Genomic DNA, 24477 nt, shown 5'->3' on the forward strand with positions numbered 1-24477 from the left:
TTTAAAGAGAGTGGCGTTGTCATACACAAGTAATCCTAGTGCCGGTCACACATATATATATATATATATATATATATATATATATGGTATTTACTTATCGTAGACCTCTTCCGTGCCTTCCTCAACCCGCGAACACGGGCGTGTGGATACGTGCATTCAAATAGATCCATGGGCGTATGGATGGATGCATTCAAATCCGACCAATGAAAAAGCGTTGCAGCGTCGACACCTCATGAATATTCATGAGTCTCCGGCTGGGTTTTGTCGTTGCTGCGGAGGACGAAGGCGTGTGATTCGACCGTTCGACAGGTACTTGAAATGTTTCGACGCTCTCAATTAGAGTAAGGTAATATAAACGCTGTCTATGACAAAACTGATATCCTCGTCATTATATTCAGGTCGTTTACACTTTTTTAACAGTTCAGGTGGTTTATAAAACTATAAAGAGTGATACGTTTATGGTGCCATTCTTACTTTCGCTTTCACTTAGTTCGCTCACAGAGAAACAACGAAGACCTTCAGGGTGGTTTTTATAAAATAGGATTTGTTTTTTTCAACAAACATTCTGGCTCCTCAGAACATCATAAGAGACTCTGTCTCAGCTGATGAACAATCAATAGTGCCATAACTCCAGGTGCAGACCTCCTGTCGGCCTGGTGCCTGCTCAGTGTGTCCAGGCCTACACGCAGGCCTCCAGGCTGGTGATTAGCCCCTAACGCCTTCATCCCACCGGGGACGTAAGCGCCGCGGAAAGGCTGCGTCCTGTGCCCTGCGTCAATCCCCACCGGGCGCGTAACGGCAGCGCGCGCTGGCTTGAGAGCCAGCCGTATTCATGCGAGATCACGAGATCACGCGATAATCCTGAACGTTTTAACTGTGTGGATAAAGTCCTTTCTCACATTGTCTTTATAAAAAGACATGATTGATTTCGTAAATGATTTTATGTTGCTCCACTTCGATAATAAGTCTCTCGTCGTCCATGTTGCCGACCCTCTGAGACCCTTTGATTGATTGACTGCTGACTTGGTGCCACCGCGTCATGACATAATGTTGATGTGAAGTTGTATAGGCTACATGAGCGGAGTATTGTGTTTTATTTTGAAAATTGACCGGATGCTCTATGGCTTTTATTATTTCACTTCCTGCCCGGCTCGATCTGCTCTGTGGAAATTGACGCGGTTCAGCAGCGGCTCGCGTCAAAATAGAAGTGCTGCGTAAAGATAGCGCTGCGGCGCGGTGCGCCGCTCCTGGGACGCTGCTGAGACGCGCCGCGGCGCGCCCGGTGGGGATGGTTTCATTGATTAGAGTGGCAGCGATCAGTAGCGGTGACCGCGGCGCAGCCGTTCCGCGGCGCTTACGTCCCCGGTGGAATACGGGCGTAAGATCTTCAGCAGCCAGATGACTGTGTTTGAGGTTTAGTATTGGATGAGTTGGAGTGTTTCACCCAAAGAAATCCTATATTAAACATAGGATCCAAAGACCAAATCAATCAAAAAAATGATGTAGCCCAATGAACATAAAAGTGGTACATTATATTTGTGACACACTTTTAACACTCACAAATGTATTAGTCACAGAAAAATGACAAGCATTAGATCACGGTTAATGCAGACATACAAGGTTAACAACTCTTTGTTCAACAGCTCTAATGTTTTCAAACTTCATATTCTTTTGGTTTAGAGAACAGTGTTAAAGATACAAGTTATTACATTTATTAACTGCTGAATATTTATTTTATCTCTCTCCAGATGTTTCTGAACTTCAAGAAAAGTCTGTAACTGCACAATCAACTTTATTTTGCCATGATTGAAAAACAAGACTTGTGCTGACACACAGAAGAAAAATCTGCCAAAAACATCAGATGGTTGAAGGTCACACAAACTGGACCACCATGTTCTTACAAATCATGTTCCTAATATGTTCAGTTTGTAATACTTATGGCGTTGCTAGTTCTGCATCACCATCGTGTGCCAGCGATGAATACAGAGCGGGACAGGTCTGCTGCCTTGCATGTGCTGGTGGTAAGAGTCCATTAACCCAGCTGTTGTCAAGCTGTTGTCCAAAATAGTTCTGTATGATTTCTTCAACCAAATCCATTGGAAAACAACATATTTTAAACGTTCTTTCCAACAGGATATAAGGTTCATCAGGATTGCACAGTGACAACCAATACATTGTGCTCAAAGTGCCCCGATGGTACTTTCAAAGAAGGCCTTAGCGGACAGAAGCAATGCTCTGCCTGTACAAAGTGTGGCACAGGTACATCTATATTATTAAATAGGGACAGGTCTGCTGCCTTGCATGTCCTGGTGGTAAGAGTCCATTAACCCAGCTGTTGTCCAAAATAGTTCTGTATGATTTCTTCAACCAAATCCATTGGAAAACAACATATTTTAAACGTTCTTTCCAACAGGATATAGGGTTATTAGGGATTGCACAACGACAACCAATACATTGTGCTCAAAGTGCCCCGATGGTACTTTCGAAGAAGACCTTAGTGGACAGAAGCAATGCTCTGCCTGTACAAAGTGTGGCACAGGTACATCTATATTATTAAATAGAAACGGCCCCCATGCAACCCCCATATGTTGTGTTGATGAGAACGTTGTGTTTTCCATGTTTGTATCAGAGAAAGTTGTGTTGTTCATGTCTGTATCGGAGAAGTTGTGTTGTTTGTATCAGAAGTTGTGTTCATGTTTATATCAGAAGGGGTGTTGTTCATGTTGATATCAGAAGTTGTGTTGTTCATGTTGATATCAGAAGTTGTGTTGTTCATGTTGATATCAGAAGTTGAGTTGTTCATGTTTATATCAGAAGTTGTGTTGTTCATGTTTATATCAAAAGTTGTGTTGTTCATGTTGATATCAGAAGTTGTGTTGTTCATGTTGATATCAGAAGTTGTGTTGTTCATGTTTATATCAGAAGTTGTGTTTTTCATGTTGATATCAGAAGTTGTGTTGTTTATATCAGAAGTTGTGTTGTTCATGTTTATATCAGAAGTTGTGTTGTTCATGTTTATATCAGAAGTTGTGTACTCTCAGGTTGTCTCAGGTTGTAACTCTTGTGATTGACAGGTCTGAAGGTGAAGAAGAAGTGTACATCAACATCAGATGCTGAGTGTGAGGTCCTGGATGGATTCTTCTGTAGTGACTCAGCAGATAAAGACACATTCTCAGATGCCACATTGTCATGCCAACCCCACACGATGTAAGTGGAGTTCATTATCGAACCCAGCACCTTTTAAACCTGGAGTCCAACACCCAGTCTGCTACTCTGAACTAAACGTGGTTTTGTCCTTCTGGTTTCAGATGTGATTCTGGGGTGCAGATAAAACCAGGAACTGATTCAACTGATTCTACATGTATTAAATATGTGGCAATTGTGTTCATAATAATAGGATGCATACTTTTCATTATATTATTAGTCCTGGGAGGTAAGCGTTACATTCAACTCTATCATGTATCATGTTACATTAAACTAACATGTATCAGGGTTATGCTAAATGATAGTGACTGCTGTCCTGACATGTATTGTTTATCACTTTATAGCATTAGCATTGGTTTATAGAAGACATCTGAAGGTAAGTGTTATTACTGGTTTGATACATTTGATACATACAGTGGTGGAGTTATTAGATGATGACCTTGTAATGAACCCAATGTTGACATTTTGTTAAAATTTTTATCTTATAGAAAAAGAAAAAACTGGAACTGGATACGGAGTTAACTGGTAAGTTCTTATTCCACATGTTTTACTGTGTTCATGTGTAACAGATCATTTATTAATATCCAGTGATTTGAAGGGTTACTGACTCACACCAAGTCAAATGATATCGCTGTGATTCAAAACATTAAATCGAATTGTACCAGAGAGTCAGAGCCTACCTAGCAGAGGGACCAGAGTGGCAGACCTACTGAACAACATCATCTAGATATTATATTATAGAATGGAGCTATCCATGTATATAAGACACTACTCTCATAGCTGGGGCGATGTGGCCAGCATAACGTCAGCTCAGTGGCGTTCATAACATAGCTCACTGAGTCGTCATGACAACACAGAGCAGGGACAAAGGGTAGAAAGACTTGTGTCCTTGTTTGACTACGATAATGGCAGCAGTCTCCCTACAAGTATTCAGTCTGTCAAGATGTTCTTCTGTGTAGAGGCTAATTCAGAGTGGAAACCAGGAACTGGTTCAACTGATTCTACATGATTAGAATATATGGAGCAGTTCATAATAATAGGATGGATACGTTTCATAATATCAATCATAGTCCTTTGAGGTAAGGGTTACATTAAACTATATTATGTATCATGTTACATTAAACTAACATGTATCATGTTACATTAAACTAACATGTATCATGGTTACATTAAACTAACATGTATCAGGGTTATGCTGAATGATAGTGACTGCAGTCCTGACATGTTGCTGTATTGTTTATCTCTATAGATTTGGATAAACAAATACGTGAGGCGGTAAGTATTATTACTGGTTTGATACAGAACACAATAATATGTGTGGCTCTAGCTGGCAGTGGTGGAGTTATTAGATGATGACCAGAGGTGGATTAACACACAGGCTAGCCTCGGCTGAGCCTAGGGGCCCAGGTGTGCAAGGGGCCCTGGGTTGGCCAGACTATTTTCAATTTGACTTGAAATTAAAAAAGACTTGACCCCTATTGGCCCATAACAAGAACCATTAAAAAGTGAAGCAGCTGATTGGGTAGATGTGTGGGTCATGTCATGTGACCAGGTTCATAAAGTCAGTTTGGTTGTAAAGGAATACGTCACGTCTGCTGGACAGCAAAGAGGCAGAATGTCTGAAAAGTGAAAAGCACAAGTGTGTCCATTTGTCGATATAGCACTCTGACTATTTATGACTTTGCCTGTGACCAATGCCAGCGGGGAGCGCTCTTTTTCAAAATTGGCGCTAGTTAAAGATAGACTGAGATCCACGATGGGCCAAAACAGACTGAATCACCCGTCTCTGATCCGTCCATTGAAAGAGATATTCAGCATAAATTAGATTTCACCAGCCTCATTAAGGAGTTCTCTGTCGGTCAGTTGGTCCACAGAAATATGTGGTCGCAGCAGCTATGGGGAATTCACACTTGTTTCTGTATCATTGGTGTTTTAGTGAAGGCCGTCTCAATGTGTGTGTGAGGGCCATGTAATATTCCTAGCACGCTTTTGTTACACGTGGCAGGGAATAAAATTTTTTCTGCATGATCAGTAAGGGGACCTCACACAAATAGTAGCCTAGGGGCCAATGACCACCTTAATCCACCACTGATGATGACCTTGTAATGAACCCAATGTTCATATTTGATTCACATTTTTTTTATTTTAAAAGGAAACATCGCAACAGTATACAGAGTGTTACAGTAAGTTCTTCTTCCACATGCTTTACTTTGTGAACGAGTAACAGATCATTTATTTATATCCAGTGATTCACAAGGGTTACTGACTCACACCAAGTCAAATTATATCGCTGTGATTGAAAAACATTTCATCTAATTGTACCAGAGAGTCAGAGCCTACCTAGCAGAGGGACCAGAGTGGCAGACCTACTGAACAACATCATCTAGATATTAGATTATAGAATGGAGCTATCCACGTATATAAGACACTACTCTCATAGCTGGGACGATGTGGCCAGCATAACGTCAGCTCAGTGGCGTTCAGTGTTTGTAATAACGCCGTTTAAAATAACAGCGTTAGGTAACGCCGTTATTTTTTCAGTAACGGGTAATCTAACGAATTTCTGTTTCCATTGTTACAATGCCGTTACCGTTACTGACCGTTAAATGCAGTGCGTTACTATGAATTGATTGAATAAACTGCGTAACCCGAACGCACCCCTGGCTACACACACAAACTGCTAGTGAGGAGACCAGCTGGTTTAACAGCGAGATAAGCGATTATGATTGGCTAAGGCAGAGTCATGTTTCATGGTAGCCAATCTGAGCCAGTGTTTTTACACACAAGCCAGGATACGCGTGCCACACGCACACGCACACATGCACACACAAACACCAAACTGTTTCGATGAAGCAGTAGAAATGGCGAGTCCGGAGCAATCAGATGAAAAGTTGTCATTTTCAAGGTGGAGATATAAGCACTAATTCATTGAGGTCAAAGGCAAGAACATGCATGTAAAGTGTACATTATGTCCAGGAGCGAAGACTTTGTCGACGCATCTAATGAAGCATCTCACAACGACACACGCATCTGTAAAGCTACTTTTTCTTTTTACAGTAACGCAAATAATTACTTTCCCTGGTAACTAGTTGCTTTTATTATAGAGTAATTCAGTTACTTACTCTGTTACTTTTTGGAACAAGTAGTGAGTAACTATAATTAATTACTTTTTAAAAGTAATGTTCCCAATACTGGCGTTTATAAGGTAGCTCACTGAGTCGTCATGACAACACAGAGCAGGGACAAAGGGTAGAAAGACTTCTGTCCTTGTTTGACCACGATAATGGCAGCCGTCTCCCTACACGTATTCAGTCTGTCAAGATGTTCTTCTGTGTAGAGGCTAATTCAGAGTGGAAACCAGGAACTGGTTCAACTGATTCTACATGATTAGAATATATGGAGCAGTTCATAATAATAGGATGGATACGTTTCATAATATCAACCATAGTCCTGGGAGGTAAGGGTTACATTAAACTTATTCAACTCATGTATCATGGTTAGATTAAACTAACGATGTAAACTATGTATCATTTGTTATAATCATGATACATGTTATTTAAATCTATAGATTTAAATAACAGGTATCATGGTGACCCAAAACAGACAGGAGGGGAGATCCTTTGTTGCTGCCCTACATGCCAGTAGGCATAAAGGGCAGTACGTAAGTATCATGGTGACATTAAACTAACTAATGATAGTGACTGCTGTCCTGACATGTGACTGTATTGTTTATCTCTATATAGACATGTATTGTCGTCTTCTGGAGGTAAGTGTTATTACTGTTGATACAGAACACAATAATATGTGTGACTCTAGCTGGCAGTGGTGGAGTTATTAGATGATGACCTTGTAATGAACCCAATGTTGATATTTTATTTACTTTTTTATCTTATAGAAAAAGAAAACAACGGAACAAAGGAGGAAGTTAAAGGGTAAGTTCTTATTCCACATGTTTCACTTTGTAAATTAGTAACAGATAACTTAGATAGAATATATGGAGCAGGTCATAATAATAGGACGCATATCTTTCATTATATCAACCATAGTCCTGGGAGGTAAGGGTTACATTAAACTCTATCATGTATCATGATAACATTAAACTACTGACATGTATCATGGTTACATTAAACTAACATGTATGATAGTTACATTAAACTAACATGTATCATGGTTACATTAAACTAACATGTATGATAGTTACATTAAACTAACATGTATCAGGGTTATGCTGAATGATAGTGACTGCTGTCCTGCTGTTACTGTATTGTTTATCTCTATAGGATTGGCTCGTCAATATAATGAGGTAAGCGTTATTACTGTTTGATACAGAACACAATAACATGTATGAAGGTTCAAGGAGTTTAATTGTCATTGTAGTACACAATGAAACACAGGTTGAAACGTAGATAGATAGATATAAACTTTATTTATCCCTAGGGGAAATTCATGGTTGTTGTTTTTTTTGTTTTGTTTTTTTGATAGATATAAAGGTTGGCACTCTCTAGCAGCAGTTAGAGTTTAAATGTCTAAGCTACACAAAATACAAAAAGACACAATAAGACAATGACACAAAGACCAAATGACACAAGTGTTTAAAAAATATATAAATAGTGATATGTAGATAAAACTCACACACACACACATCACCCTGCACATATTGAGCCCATCAAGTCCAGTATGTTGTGTGTGTGTGTGTGTGTGGAGGGGTGGGCGGGGTCGTGGGTGTTGGAAGCTACTGCTCCTGGAGGAGAGTTGTCCTTAGGTCTTTGTTAGGGGGTTGAGGGGGTGATGGAGGCTACAGCTCTTGTGTTGCGGGCCTGCAGTGTGCGCTACCTCTTCCCTGATGGTAGGGGGACATACAAGGTGTGTCCAGGGTGAGTTTGATCTGTGCTTGTTGACCTTGCCTTCCTCTTCAGGCGGTCACCACACACAGAGTCCAGGTCTGGGAGCTCAGCTCCTATGATCTTTTTAGCTGACCTAACCACCCTGGCCAAGTCCCTCCTGCGGACCTGACCTGGTGGTGCTGAAGAGTGTCTGCTCCTCCTCTGGCCCTGTCACCTGACACTTCATTGTCACCCCACTGTGCTGCTTGTCAAAGCGGGGGAAAAACCTGTTTAGGGTGTCTGGGTGGTCCCTGTCCTCGCAAACCAGTGTGGTCTTATATTTGTAGTCAGTTAGAGTTTTGATGCCTCTCCACATGCTCCTGGGGTCCTTGTTTTCAAAGTGACCCTCAATGCACTTTGCCTTTGGTCTCTTTAATGCCCTTTTTAGGTCTCGTCTGGCAGTTCTATAGGCCAGCATGTCACCAGACCTGAAGGCAGTATCTCTCGCCCTGAGCAGCAACCTCGCATTACCGTCAAACCAGGGTTTCTGATTAGGGAAAACTTTGATGGTTCTGGTGCGCAGTACTGTCTCAAAAAAAAAAAAACTGCAAAACTGTGCAAAAACAAAAGTGCAAAACTGAATGTAGTCTAGGACATTAGAGGTGTACTCCTCCAAGTTGGCTCCCTGTGAAAATACCTCCCATAATGTGCTCTCAAAGCAGTCCTGTAGTGATGTAACAGCTTCCTCACTCCATACCTGTACTGTCTTCACAGCTGGTTTGGTTCTACAGACAACTGGTTTATAAGATGGAATCAGTGTCAAGGAGATATGATCTGATAATCCGAGGTGTGGGGATGGTGCAGCTTCATATGCCCTCTGTATATTTGTATATACTTGGTCCAGTGTGTTTTTATCTCTGGTTGAAAAGCATACATTGTTGTGGAGTTTTGGTAATACTTTCTTGGTAATACTCAATCAGTGCCTAGCTGGCAGTGGTGGAGTTATTAGATGATGACCTTTTAATGAACCCAATGTTGATATTTTATTTACGTTTTTATCTTATAGAAATGGACAACACTGGACATGAACAGGGAGTTAACTGGTAAGTTCTTATTACACATGTTTCACTGTGTTAATGAGTAACATATAATTTATTAATATCCAGTGATTTGCAAGGGTTACTGACTCACACCAAGTCAAATGATATCACTGTGATTCAAAACATTTCATCTAATTGTACCAGAGAGTCAGAGCCTACCTAGCAGAGGGACCAGAGTGGCAGACCTACTGAACAACATCATCTAGATATTAGATTATAGAATGGAGCTATCCATGTATATAAGACACTACTCTCATAGCTGGGGCGATGTGGCCAGCATAACGTCAGCTCAGTGGCGTTCATAACGTAGCTCACTGAGTCGTCATGACAACACAGAGCAGGGACACAGGGTAGAAAGACTTGTGTCCTTGTTTGACCACGATAATGGCAGCCATCTCCCTACACGTATTCAGTCTGTCAAGATGTTCTTCTGTGTAGAGGCGAATTCAGAGTGGAAACCAGGAACTGGTTCAACTGATTCTACATGATTAGAATATATGGAGCAGTTCATAATAATAGGATGGATACGTTTCATAATAACATAGTCCTGGGAGGTAAGGGTTACATTAAACTAACATGCATAATAAATACAATAAACTAACGTGTATCATGATAACATTAAACTCTAACATGAATCATGGTTACATTTAACTAACATGTAACATGTTACATTAAACTAACATGTATCATGTTACATTAAACTAACATGTATCTTGGTTATGCTGAATGATAGTGACTGCTGTCCTGACATGTTGCTGTATTGTTTCTCTCTATAGATTTGGATAAACGAATACGTGAGGCGGTAAGTATTATTACTGGTTTGATACAGAACACAATAATATGTGTGGCCCTAGATGGCGGTGGTGGAGTTATTAGATGATGACCAGAGGTGGATTAACACACAGGCTAGCCTCGGCTGAGCCTAGGGGCCCAGGTGTGCAAGGGGCCCTGGGTTGGCCAGACTATTTTCAATTTGACTTGAAATAAAAAAAGACTTGACTCCTATTGGCCCATAACAAGAACCATTAAAAAGTGAAGCAGCTGATTGGGTAGAGGTGTGGGTCATGTCATGTGACCAGGTTCATAAAGTCTGTTTGGTTGTAAAGGAATACGTCACGTCTGCTGGACAGCAAAGAGGCAGAACGTCTGAAGAGCGAAAAAGCAAAAAGCAAAGGTGTTTCCATTGGTGGATATAGCACTCTGACTATTTATGACTTTGCCTGTGACCAATGCCAGCGGGGAGCGCTCTTTTTCAAAATTGGCGCCAGTTAAAGATAGACTGAGTTCCACGATGGGCCAAAACAGACTGAATCACCCGTCTCTGATCCGTCCATTGAAAGAGATATTCTGCATAAATTGGATTTCACCAGCCTCATTAAGGAGTTCTCTGTCGGTCAGTTGGTCCACAGAAATATGTGGTCGCAGCAGCTATGGGGAATTCACACTTGTTTCTGTATCATTGGTGTTTTAGTGAAGGCTGTCTCAATGTGTGTGTGTGCCAGTGCTCCCCGAGTGTGTGTGTGAGGGCCATGTAATATTCCTAGCACGCTTTTACACATGGCATTAAATAGATTTTTTTCTGCGTGATCAGTAAGGGGGCCTCACACAAATAGTAGCCTAGGGGCCAATGACCACCTTAATCCACCACTGATGATGACCTTGTAATGAACCCAATGTTCATATTTGATTCACATTTTTATTTATTTTAAAAGGAAACACGGGATCATTTGACGGAGTGTCGCAGTAAGTTCTTATTCCACATGTTTCACTTTGTAAACGAGTAACGTCATTTATTAATATCCAGTGATTTGCAAGGGTTACTGACTCACACCAAGTCAAATGATATCGCTGTGATTCAAAACATTTAATCTAATTGTACCAGAGAGTCAGAGCCTACCTAGCAGAGGGACCAGAGTGGCAGACCTACTGAACAACATCATCTAGATATTAGATTATAGAATGGAGCTATCCATGTATATAAGACACTACTCTCATAGCTGGGGCGATGTGGCCAGCATAACGTCAGCTCAGTGGCGTTTATAATGAAGCTCACTGAGTCGTCATGACAACACAGAGCAGGGACACAGGGTAGAAAGACTTGTGTCCTTGTTTGACCACGATAATGGCAGCCGTCTCCCTACACGTATTCAGTCTGTCAAGATGTTCTTCTGTGTAGAGGCTAATTCAGAGTGGAAACCAGGAACTGGTTCAACTGATTCTACATGATTAGAATATATGGAACAGTTCATAATAATAGGATGGATACGTTTAATAATATCAATCATAGTCCTGGGAGGTAAGGGTTAAATAATTAAACTTATTCAACTCATTCAACTAACATGTATCATGGTTAGATTAAACTAACTATGTAAACTATGTATCATGGTTATAATCATGATACCTGTTATTTAAATCTATAGATTTAAATAACAGGTATCATGGTGACCCAAAACAGACAGGAGGGGAGATCCTTTGTTGCTGCCCTACATGCCAGTAGGCATAAAGGGCAGTACGTAAGTATCATGGTGACATTAAACTAACTAATGATAGTGACTGCTGTCCTGACATGTTGCTGTATTGTTTATCTCTATAGACATGTATTTTCGTCTTCTGTCGGTAAGTGTTATTACTGTTTGATACAGAACACAATAATATGTGTGACTCTAGCTGGCAGTGGTGGAGTTATTAGATGATGACCTTGTAATGAACCCAATGTTGATATTTTATTTACATTTTTATTTTATAGAGAAAGAAAACACAGGAACAGGAGGGGAAGTTAAAGGGTAAGTTCTTATTCCACATGTTTCACTTTGTAAATGAGTAACAGATAACAGATAGAATATATGGAGCAGTTCATAATAATAGGATGCATATCTTTTCGTTATATCAACCATAGTCCTGGGAGGTAAGGGTTACATTAAACTCTATTATGTATCATGATAACATTAAACTACTGACATGTATTGTGGTTAGATTAAACTAACATGTATCATGATAACATTAAACTAACATGTATGATAGTTACATTAAACTAACATGTATCAGGGTTATGCTGAATGATAGTGACTGCTGTCCTGACATGTTACTGTATTGTTTATCTCTATATAGGATTGGCTGGTCAATATATTAAGGTAAGTGTTATTACTGTTTGATACAGAACACAATAACATGTGTGAAGGTTCAAGGATTGTCATTGTAGTACACAACAAAATACAGGTTGGCACTCTGTAGCAGCAGTTAGAGTTGAAATGTCTAAACTACACAAAATACAAAAAGACACAATTAGACAATGACACAAAGACAAAGACCAAATGACACAAGTGGTTAAAAAAGATATAAATAGTGATATGTAGATAAACACACACACACACACACACACACACACACACACACACACACACACACACACACACACACACACACACACACACACACACACACACACACACACACACACACACACACACACACATCATCCTGTACATATTGAGCCCATCAAGTCCAGTATGTTGTGTGTGTGTGTGTGTGTGTGGAGGGGTGGGCGGGGTCGTGGGTGTTGGAAGCTACTGCTCCTGGAGGAGAGTTGTCCTTAGGTCTTTGTTAGGGGGTTGAGGGGGTGATTGAGGCTACAGCTCTTGTGTTGCGGGCCTGCAGTGTGCGCTACCTCTTCCCTGATGGTAAGGGGACAAACAAGGTGTGTCCAGGGTGAGTTTGATCTGTGCTTGTTGACCTTGCCTTCCTCTTCAGGCGGTCACCACACACAGAGTCCAGGTCTGGGAGCTCAGCTCCTATGATCTTTTTAGCTGACCTAACCACCCTGGCCAAGTCCCTCCTGCGGACCTGACCTGGTGGTGCTGAAGAGTGTCTGCTCCTCCTCTGGCCCTGTCACCTGACGCTCCACTGTCACCCCACTGTGCTGCTTGTCAAAGCGGGCGAAAAAGCGGTTTAGGGTGTCTGGGAGGTCCCTGTCCTCGCTAACCAGTGTGGTCTTATATTTGTAGTCAGTTAGAGTTTTGATGCCTCTCCACATGCTCCTGGGGTCCTGGTTTTCAAAGTGACCCTCAATGCGCTGTCTGTACTTGCCTTTGGCCTCTTTAATGCCCTTTTTTAGGTCTCGTCTGGCAGTTCTATAGGCCAGCATGTCACCAGACCTGAAGGCAGTATCTCTCGCCCTGAGCAGCAACCTCACATTACCGTCAAACCAGGGTTTCTGATTAGGGAACACCTTAATGGTTCTGGTGTGCAGTACTGTCTCGGTGCAAAACTGAATGTAGTCCAGGACGTTAGAGGTGTACTCCTCCAAGTTGGCTCCCTGTGAAAATACCTCCCATACTGTGCTCTCAAAACAGTCCTGTAGTGATGTAACAGCTTCCTCACTCCATACCTGTACTGTCTTCACAGCTGGTTTGGTTCTACAGACAACTGGTTTATAAGATGGAATCAGTGTCAAGGAGATATGATCTTATAATCCGAGGTGTGGGGATGGTGCAGCTTTATATGCCCTCTGTATATTTGTATATACTTGGTTCAGTGTGTTTTTATCTCTGGTTGGAAAGCATACATTGTTGTGGAGTTTTGGTAATACTTTCTTAGATGATGACCTTTTAATGAACCCAATGTTGATATTTCATTTATGTTTTTATCTTATAGAAAAAGAAAACACTGGAACTGGACAGGCAGTTAACTGGTAAGTTCTTATTCAACATGTTTCACTGTGTGATTTGCAAGGGTTACTGACTCACACCAAGTCAAATGATATCGCTGTGATTCAAAACATTTCATCTAATTGTACCAGAGAGTCAGAGCCTACCTAGCAGAGGGACCAGAGTGGCAGACCTACTGAACAACATCATCTAGATATTAGATTATAGAATGGAGCTATCCATGTATATAAGACACTACTCTCATAGCTGGGGCGATGTGGCCAGCATAACGTCAGCTCAGTGGCGTTTATAACGTAGCTCACTGAGTAGTCATGACAACACAGAGCAGGGACAAAGGGTAGAAAGACTTGTGTCCTTGTTTGACCACGATAATGGCAGCCGTCTCCCTACACGTATTCAGTCTGTCAAGATGTTCTTCTGTGTAGAGGCTAATTCAGAGTGGAAACCAGGAACTGGTTCAACTGATTCTACATGATTAGAATATATGGAGCAGTTCATAATAATAGGATGGATACGTTTCATAATATCAATCATAGTCCTGGAAGGTAAGGGTTACATTAAACTCTAACATGTATCATGGTTACATTAAACTAACATGTATCATGTTACATTAAACTAACATGTATCATGGTTACATTAAACTAACATGTATCATGTTACATTAAACTAACATGTATCATGGTTACATTAAACTAATATGTATCATGGTTACATTAAACTAACATGTATCAGGGTTATGCTGAATGATAGTGGCTGCTGTCCTGACATGTTGATGTGCTGTTTCTCTCTATATAGAAAAGGCTAAACAAAGACATGAGAAGGTAAGTGTTATCACTGGTTTGATACAGAACACAATAATATGTGTGACCCTAGCTGGCAGTGGTGGAGTTATTAGATGATGACCAGAGGTGGATTAACACACAGGCTAGCCTCGGCTGAGCCTAGGGGCCCAGGTGTGCAAGGGGCCCTGGGTTGGCCAGACTATTCAAAATTTTACTTGAAATAAAAAAAGACTTGACCCCTATTGGTCCATAACAAGAACCATTAAAAAGTGAAGCAGCTGATTGGGTAGATGTGTGGGCCATGTCATGTGACCAGGTTCATGAAGTCAGTTTGGTTGTAAAGGAATACGTCACGTCTGCTGGACAGCAAAGAGGCAGAACGTCTGAAAAGCAAAAAGCACAAGTGTTTCCATTGGTGGATAAAGCACTCTGACTATATATGACTTTGCCTGTGACCAATGCCAGCGGGGAGCGCTCTTTTTCAAAATTGGCGCAAGTTAAAGATAGACTGAGATCCACGATGGGCCAAAACAGACTGAATCACCCGTCTCTGATCCGTCCATTAAAAGAGATATTCTGCGTAAATTAGATTTCACCAGCCTCATTAAGGAGTTCTCTGTCGGTCGGTCGGTCCACAGAAATACGTGGTCGCAGCAGCTATGGGGAATTCACACTTGTTTCTGTATCATTGGTGTTTTAGTGTAGGCCGTCTCAATGTGTGTGTGTGCCAGTGCTCCCCGAGTGTGTGTGTGTGAGGGCCATGTAATATTCCTAGCACGCTTTTACACATGGCACGAAATTTAGTTTTTTTAACTGTGTGATCAGTAAGGGGGCCTCATACAAATAGTAGCCTAGGGGCCAAAGACCACCTTAATCCACCACTGATGATGACCTTGTAATGATCCCAATGTTCATATTTGATTCACATTTTTATTTTATTGAAAAAGGAAACATGGGATCAGTTGGAGTGTTCAGGTAAGTTCTTATTCCACATGTTTCACTTTGTAAATGAGTAACAGATCATTTATTAATATCCAGTGATTCACAAGGGTTACTGACTCACACCAAGTCAAATGATATCGCTGTGATTCAAAACATTTCATCTAATTGTACCAGAGAGTCAGAGCCTACCTAGCAGAGGGACCAGAGTGGCAGACCTACTGAACAACATCATCTAGATATTAGATTATAGAATGGAGCTATCCATGTATATAAGACACTACTCTCATAGCTGGGGCGATGTGGCCAGCATAACGTCAGCTCAGTGGCATTTATAACGTAGCTCACTGAGTCGTCATGACAACACAGAGCAGGGACAAAGGGTAGAAAGACTTGTGTCCTTGTTTGACCACGATAATGGCAGCCGTCTCCCTACACGTATTCAGTCTGTCAAGATGTTCTTCTGTGTAGAGGCTGATTCAGAGTGGAAACCAGGAACTGGTTCAACTGATTCTACATGATTAGAATATATGGAGCAGTTCATAATAATAGGATGGATACGTTTCATAATATCAATCATAGTCCTGGAAGGTAAGGGTTACATTAAACTCTAACATGTATCATGGTTACATTAAACTAACATGTATCATGTTACATTAAACTAACATGTATCATGGTTACATTAAACTAACATGTATCATGTTACATTAAACTAACATGTATCATGGTTACATTAAACTAATATGTATCATGGTTACATTAAACTAACATGTATCAGGGTTATGCTGAATGATAGTGGCTGCTGTCCTGACATGTTGATGTGCTGTTTCTCTCTATATAGAAAAGGCTAAACAAAGACATGAGAAGGTAAGTGTTATCACTGGTTTGATACAGAACACAATAATATGTGTGACCCTAGCTGGCAGTGGTGGAGTTATTAGATGATGACCAGAGGTGGATTAACACACAGGCTAGCCTCGGCTGAGCCTAGGGGCCCAGGTGTGCAAGGGGCCCTGGGTTGGCCAGACTATTCAAAATTTTACTTGAAATAAAAAAAGACTTGACCCCTATTGGTCCATAACAAGAACCATTAAAAAGTGAAGCAGCTGATTGGGTAGATGTGTGGGCCATGTCATGTGACCAGGTTCATGAAGTCAGTTTGGTTGTAAAGGAATACGTCACGTCTGCTGGACAGCAAAGAGGCAGAATGTCTGAAAAGCAAAAAGCACAAGTGTTTCCATTGGTGGATAAAGCACTCTGACTATTTATGACTTTGCCTGTGACCAATGCCAGCGGGGAGCGCTCTTTTTCAAAATTGGCGCTAGTTAAAGATAGACTGAGATCCACGATGGGCCAAAACAGACTGAATCACTCGTCTCTGATCCGTCCATTGAAAGAGATATTCTGCACAAATTTGATTTCACCAGCCTCATTAAGGAGTTCTCTGCCTGTCGGTCCACAGAAATACGTGGTCGCAGCAGCTATGGGGAATTCACACTTGTTTCTGTATCATTGGTGTTTTAGTGAAGGCCGTCTCAATGTGTGTGTGTGCCCGTGCTCCCCGAGTGTGTGTGTGAGGGCCATGTAATATTCCTAGCACACTTTTACACATGGCACTAAATACATTTTTTTCTGCATGATCAGTAAGGGGACCTCACACAAATAGTAGCCTAGGGGCCAATGACCACCTTAATCCTCCACTGATGATGACCTTGTAATGAACCCAATGTTCATATTTGATTCACATTTTTATTTTATTGAAAAAGGAAACACTGGATCAGTTGACAGAGTGTCGCGGTAAGTTCTTATTCCACATGTTTCACTTTGTAAACGAGTAACAGATAATTTATTAATATCCAGTGATTTGCAAGGGTTACTGACTCACACCAAGTCAAATTATATCGCTGTGATTCAAAACATTTCATCTAATTGTACCAGAGAGTCAGAGCCTACCTAGCAGAGGGACCAGAGTGGCAGACCTACTGAACAACATCATCTAGATATTAGATTATAGAATGGAGCTATCCATGTATATAAGACACTACTCTCATAGCTGGGGCGATGTGGCCAGCATAACGTCAGCTCAGTGGTGTTTATAACGTAGCTCACTGAGTCGTCATGACAACACAGAGCAGGGACAAAGGGTAGAAAGACTTCTGTCCTTGTTTGACCAAGATAATGGCAGCCGTCTCCCTACACGTATTCAGTCTGTCAAGATGTTCTTCTGTGTAGAGGCTAATTCAGAGTGGAAACCAGGAACTGGTTCAACTGATTCTACATGATTAGAATATATGGAGCAGTTCATAATAATAGGATGGATACATTTCATAATATCAATCATAGTCCTGGGAGGTAAGGGTTACATAATTAAACTTATTCAACTCATTCAACTAACATGTATCATGGTTAGATTAAACTAACTATGTAAACTATATATCATGGTTATAATCCTGATACCGGTTATTTAAATCTATAGATTTAAATAACATGTATCATGGTGACCCAAAACAGACAGGAGGGGAGATCCTTTGTTGCTGCCCTACATGCCAGTAGGCATAAAGGGCAGTACGTAAGTATCATGGTGACATTAAACTAACTAATGATAGTGACTGCTGTCCTGACATGTGAATGTATTGTTTATCTCTATATAGAGATGTATCGTCGTCTTCTGAAGGTAAGTGTTATTACTGTTTGATACAGAACACAATAATATGTGTGACCCTAGCTGGCAGTGGTGGAGTTATTAGATGATGACCTTGTAATGAACCCAATGTTGATATTTTATTTACATTTTTATTTTATAGAAAAAGAAAACACTGGAACAGAAGACAAAGTTTTCTGGTAAGTTCTTATTCCACATGTTTCACTTTGTAAATGAGTAACCGATAACTTAGATAGAATATATGGAGCAGTTCATAATAATAGGATGCATATCTTTCATAATATCAATCATAGTCCTGGGAGGTAAGGGTTACATTAAACTCTATCATGTATCATGATAACATTAAACTACTGACATGTATTGTGGTTAGATTGAACTAACATGTATCATGATAACATTAAACTAACATGTATCAGGGTTATGCTGAATGATAGTGACCGCTGTCCTGACATGTTACTGTATGTTTATCTCTATATAGAATTGCTTGATCTACTTGTGAAGGTAAGTGTTATGACTGGTTTGATACAGAACACAATAACATGTGTGAAGGTTCAAGGAGTTTAATCGCCATTGTAGTGCACAACAAAATACAGGTTGGCACTCTCTAGCAGCAGTTAGAGTTTAAATGTCTAAACTACACAAAACACAATAAGACAATGACACAAAGACCAAATGACAGAAGTGGTTAAAAAATATATAAATTGTGATATGTAGATAAAACACACACACACACACACACACACACACACACACACACACACACACACACACACACACACACACACACACACACACACACACACACACACACACACACACACACACACACACATCATCCTGTACATATTGTGCCCATCAAGTCCAGTCTGTTGTGTGTGTGTGTGTGGAGGGGCAGGGCGGGGTTGTGGGTGTTGGAAGCTACTGCTCCTGGAGGAGAGTTGTCCTTAGGTCTTTGTTAGGGGGTTGAGGGGGTGATGGAGGCTACAGCTCTTGTGGTGCGGGCCCGCAGTGTGCGCTACCTCTTCCCTGATGGTAGGGGGACATACAAGGTGTGTCCAGGGTGAGTTTGATCTGTGCTTATTGACCTTGCCTTCCTCTTCAGGTGGTCACCACACACAGAGTCCAGGTCTGGGAGCTCAGCTCCTATGATCTTTTTAGCTGACCTAACCACCCTGGCCAAGTCCCTCCTGCGGACCTGACCTGGTGGTGCTGAAGAGTGTCTGCTCCTCCTCTGGCCCTGTCACCTGACACTTCACTGTCACCCCACTGTGCTGCTTGTCAAAGCGGGTGAAAAACCTGTTTAGGGTGTCTGGGTGGTCCCTGTCCTCGCAAACCAGTGTGGTCTTATATTTGTAGTCAGTTAGAGTTTTGATGCCTCTCCACATGCTCCTGGGGTCCTTGTTTTCAAAGTGACCCTCAATGCACTTTGCCTTTGGTCTCTTTAATGCCCTTTTTAGGTCTCGTCTGGCAGTTCTATAGGCCAGCATGTCACCAGACCTGAAGGCAGTATCTCTCGCCCTGAGCAGCAACCTCGCATTACCGTCAAACCAGGGTTTCTGATTAGGGAAAACTTTGATGGTTCTGGTGCGCAGTACTGTCTCAAAAAAAAAAAAACTGCAAAACTGTGCAAAAACAAAAGTGCAAAACTGAATGTAGTCTAGGACATTAGAGGTGTACTCCTCCAAGTTGGCTCCCTGTGAAAATACCTCCCATAATGTGCTCTCAAAGCAGTCCTGTAGTGATGTAACAGCTTCCTCACTCCATACCTGTACTGTCTTCACAGCTGGTTTGGTTCTACAGACAACTGGTTTATAAGATGGAATCAGTGTCAAGGAGATATGATCTGATAATCCGAGGTGTGGGGATGGTGCAGCTTCATATGCCCTCTGTATATTTGTATATACTTGGTCCAGTGTGTTTTTATCTCTGGTTGAAAAGCATACATTGTTGTGGAGTTTTGGTAATACTTTCTTAGATGATGACCTTTTAATGAACCCAATGTTGATATTTCATTTATGTTTTTATCTTATAGAAAAAGAAAACACTGGAACTGGACAGGCAGTTAACTGGTAAGTTCTTATTCAACATGTTTCACTGTGTGATTTGCAAGGGTTACTGACTCACACCAAGTCAAATGATATCGCTGTGATTCAAAACATTTCATCTAATTGTACCAGAGAGTCAGAGCCTACCTAGCAGAGGGACCAGAGTGGTAGACCTACTGAACAACATCATCTAGATATTAGATTATAGAATGGAGCTATCCATGTATATAAGACACTACTCTCATAGCTGGGGCGATGTGGCCAGCATAACGTCAGCTCAGTGGTGTTTATAACGTAGCTCACTGAGTCGTCATGACAACACAGAGCAGGGACAAAGGGTAGAAAGACTTGTGTCCTTGTTTGACCACGATAATGGCAGCCGTCTCCCTACACGTATTCAGTCTGTCAAGATGTTCTTCTGTGTAGAGGCTAATTCAGAGTGGAAACCAGGAACTGGTTCAACTGATTCTACATGATTAGAATATATGGAGCAGTTCATAATAATAGGATGGATACATTTCATAATATCAATCATAGTCCTGGAAGGTAAGGGTTACATTAAACTCTAACATGTATCATGGTTACATTAAACTAACATGTATCATGTTACATTAAACTAACATGTATCATGGTTACATTAAACTAACATGCATCATGTTACATTAAACTAACATGCATCATGTTACATTAAACTAACATGTATCATGGTTACATTAAACTAACATGTATCATGGTTACATTAAACTAACATGTATCAGGGTTATGCTGAATGATAGTGGCTGCTGTCCTGACATGTTGATGTGCTGTTTCTCTCTATATAGAAAAGGCTAAACAAAGACATGAGAAGGTAAGTGTTATCACTGGTTTGATACAGAACACAATAATATGTGTGACCCTAGCTGGCAGTGGTGGAGTTATTAGATGATGACCTTGTAATGAACCCAATGTTGGATATTTTATTTACATTTTTATTTTATAGAAAAAGAAAACACAGGAACCGAACAGGGAGTTAAAAGGTAAGTTTCTATTCCACATGTTTCTCTTTGTAAATGATGTTACGTCCCCCTGGTAACTCTTACCATGGCGGTCAGGGAAGGTGTCCTTCCCCTGTGTGGTGGGGGAGGCGCTGCTTTCCTACTTGGGCCATTTGGCTCTTCCCTTTCTGCAGCAGGTGCACCTGATTGACCTGATTGACCTGATTGGCCTAATAAAGAAGAGAAGGTTTGGCGGCATCAGCAGCTTCTCTCACCGAGGCAGCGAGAGACCCACTGGCTGGATGTCTTCCTCCTTTTATAGGCCAATCAGGCCAATCAGGTGCACCTGCTGCAGAAAGGGAAGAGCCAAATGGCCCAAGTAGGAAAGCAGAGCTTCCCCCACCACACAGGGGAAGGACACCTTCCCTGACCGCCATGGTAAGAGTTACCAGGGGGACGTAACAATGAGCAACTGATCATTTATTAATATCCAGTAGTTTGCAAGGGCTACTGACTCCCACCAAGTCAAATGATATCACTGTGATTCAAATTATGCAGTAAAATGCTTGATTATGGCTAGGTGTATAGTCAGAGTTCTCCTGACGTCAAATATATCTGCCACTGTCAGACCATATACAGCATATTGTTTGCGTCAGACATAAAGTAATTCCAATATACAAATGTGGGACTCTAATTTTGAAATTTTCTAAAATTATACAATAAAAACACTTGATTGTGGCCATGTGTATAGTTAGAATTTTTATTTTTCTCATTGTCAGAACTTATAGAGCAATGTGTTTTTACAGTCATTTTAATGTAATGTAGGATTTTCATTCTCTAAAATGATAAACATTTAAAAATGCTTGATTTTGTGTAGGCCCTGCAGTCTTTGTATATACCCTGTGTTAACCCTTTATTTTGAAAAGCGGACATAGTCACATGTGGAAAGTCACTAACTCTCTCCCTGATCGCTCGGTCGTCTCAATGCGTTTGCCACAAAGGACAGACTAGACCCCAAGCACCGAGACAGAGCAGCCACTAGTGTACAGAACCGCTTGAGACGCTTCAGAAACCCGCGGCAGAGCGCTTGTGGTGGCTAGCTAGCTACTCTGCAGCAGCAGCTACAGGTCTTGTTTGTAATGTAAGGCTAACTTTATCTACTCTATAACCGTCCAGATGAATCTGATGGAGAAGAGACCTCTGATCTCCCATCCACACCTCTCCTCTCTGGTCCCTCATCCACACCTCTCCTCTCTGGTCCCTCATCTCCACCTCTCCTCTCTGGTCCCTCATCCACACCTCTCCTCTCTGGTCCCTCATCTCCACCTCTCCTCTCTGGTCCCTCATCTTCACCTCTCCTCTCTACGGAGCCCGTACGTTCAGCCCATTATTTGTGGTCTCTGTGTCATTAATAATGAACTGCTATAATTGTTGTTGAATGTTACAGTTACACCTTGTTACTAATTAATTGTAGGTCTTAGTCGAAATGATATGAAGGGTATTTGTACAGTGCTACCTTATATGTAGTAGAATGAAGGACTTAATGCAGTGGTGTAACAGTATGGATGAACTGTATGTTTGAACACAGCCTGCAGGTCTAGAGACATCCAGCCCTCCAGCTCCCTCCAGTGAAACACAGCCTGATGAAGGTGAGTTGTTTTAATTATGTTACAGCTGCAGTTATGTCACTAGTGACAATATGAACTAATCTAGATTCTATTAAATATCAGTCAGTTCACCCTGTACCTCTGAAATATTTTGTCTACAAATAGATGCGAGGGAATCTATTAGACTGCAACTCATTCCCATCAAAAAAAGATTCAAACCAAGATGACCTTTTGACCTTTTTTCACTTGTGTAATTGAACAGTACTGGTCAACCGTTATCTATGCTTCCTCATTGTGTGTGTCTTGTTTTTTGTCTGTCTGGTTTTGTGGGGTGGTTGTGTGATTCTGTGTGTGTGTGTGTGTGTGTGTGTGTGTGTGTGTGTGTGTGTGTGTGTGTGTGTGTGTGTGTGTGTGTGTGTGTGTGTGTGTGTGTGTGTGTGTGTGTGTGTGTGTGTGTGTGGTTGTGTGTGGTTGTGTGTGTGTGTGTGTGTGTGTGTGTGTGTCCTCATCTCCTCCTGAGAGTACCCAGCTGCAGAGCTGCTCCACTGGGCTTCAGTCTTCAGTGAGTGTTGCTGCATGTGGAGGCTGGCTGTGTGTCCTGACTCTCTGCTGCCTTCTCTTCCAGAAACTACAGCACTAATGTCCAGTGACTCTCCTGCACCAACCGGGGACCAACAAGAACACACTTCAAGAACAACTACCCCTGATGCAACTATGGATGATCATGATGATGACCAACGTCTGGATGCCTGCAGGTCTGGTACTGGACAGCAAGACATTGAGATGGGTCCAGTCCAAACGCTGCGTTGAGATGGTTCCAGTCCAAACGCTGCCCAAAGATGGTAACAGGATTCTTTAATATCGCCGTTAGTCCCAAGTTCCCCATCGACCGTGTTTCACTATTGAAGGGGAATGACATTACAGGAGACAAAGTAACACCCGTTCTAGAAATTCAGGATCAACCTGAAAGTGAATCTGATGAATCAAACTGAGAAACTAGAGGAGGAAATACACCAGTCTGATTCCTTCCTGATGCCAGCTTTCACAGGAGAAGAGGTGTGGTGTGTTTATCGTCATTATTAGATCAATCCTCACATTATTCTTCTATATGTGGCTCACAGAGCAAAGACAAGCGAGGGGTTATTAGATAGTGTGAGGTGTGCTCTGTGAGGCGTCCTGGGTTATGATGGGTAACGTTGGCTTGGGTCCAAGCTCCACCTCTCTTGGGCGACCACCAAGGAAGATGTAGGGAATGATTATACGGAGATGGAGACGTTGGGGGAGAGGAACCACTTGTCTTTGAGAGCACATTTTTTGGTATGATATTTTTTAACAATGTTGTCTTATATTTTTTTTTACATTATTTTTACCACTTGATTAAAATGTTAGATGGGGAAACCATGATGGCTCAATGCATTATGTTTACTTCTGCATTGCGTGCCCACACTCAATTTAAAATGCGTTTGGATTGAGTTTTCACGTTCGGTTGGTCTCCCCAGAGAGACTAGTCTCTGTCCCATATGGCCACTAGGTGGCTCCTGGTCATGCTGAAAAAACACAATGAATTCATTCACGTCTTTGCTTATTTTATCATAGTGCTGCCTTCTTGGCCAGGTCATTCTTGGAAAAGAGATTTTTAATCTCAATGAATTTTCTTACCTGGTTAAATAAAGGATT

At 41.4% G+C, this 24477-nt stretch overlaps 1 protein-coding gene and 1 long non-coding RNA gene across 2 annotated transcripts; both read left to right on the forward strand.

Moving 5' to 3' along the window:
- Positions 1-256: 256 nt before the first annotated feature.
- LOC311359668 (uncharacterized protein) lies at positions 257-21576 on the forward strand (the record flags this gene model as incomplete). The annotated part of the gene is made up of 31 exons (XM_084479728.1): positions 257-309; positions 1749-2021; positions 2134-2259; positions 2414-2539; positions 3075-3207; positions 3309-3433; positions 3549-3580; positions 3693-3729; positions 4454-4479; positions 5357-5387; positions 6948-6970; positions 7100-7136; positions 7485-7507; positions 9094-9130; positions 9904-9929; positions 10840-10870; positions 11721-11743; positions 11874-11910; positions 12236-12258; positions 13778-13814; positions 14587-14612; positions 15521-15548; positions 16354-16379; positions 17279-17309; positions 18164-18186; positions 18317-18353; positions 18653-18675; positions 20207-20243; positions 21041-21066; positions 21199-21235; positions 21311-21576. The coding sequence occupies exons 2-31, from the start codon at positions 1862-1864 to the stop codon at positions 21574-21576; spliced, it is 1653 nt and encodes a 550-aa protein (XP_084335854.1). The 5' UTR covers positions 257-309; positions 1749-1861.
- An 891-nt stretch (positions 21577-22467) lies between these two features.
- Positions 22468-24477, forward strand: LOC311359923. Its single transcript, XR_014638321.1, has 3 exons — positions 22468-22566; positions 22782-22842; positions 23426-24477. It is a non-coding gene; the product is annotated as an uncharacterized lncRNA (long non-coding RNA).

Source organism: Micromesistius poutassou (assembly GCF_964030765.1).
Source record: "Micromesistius poutassou genome assembly, chromosome: 15".
NCBI lineage: Eukaryota > Metazoa > Chordata > Actinopteri > Gadiformes > Gadidae > Micromesistius > Micromesistius poutassou.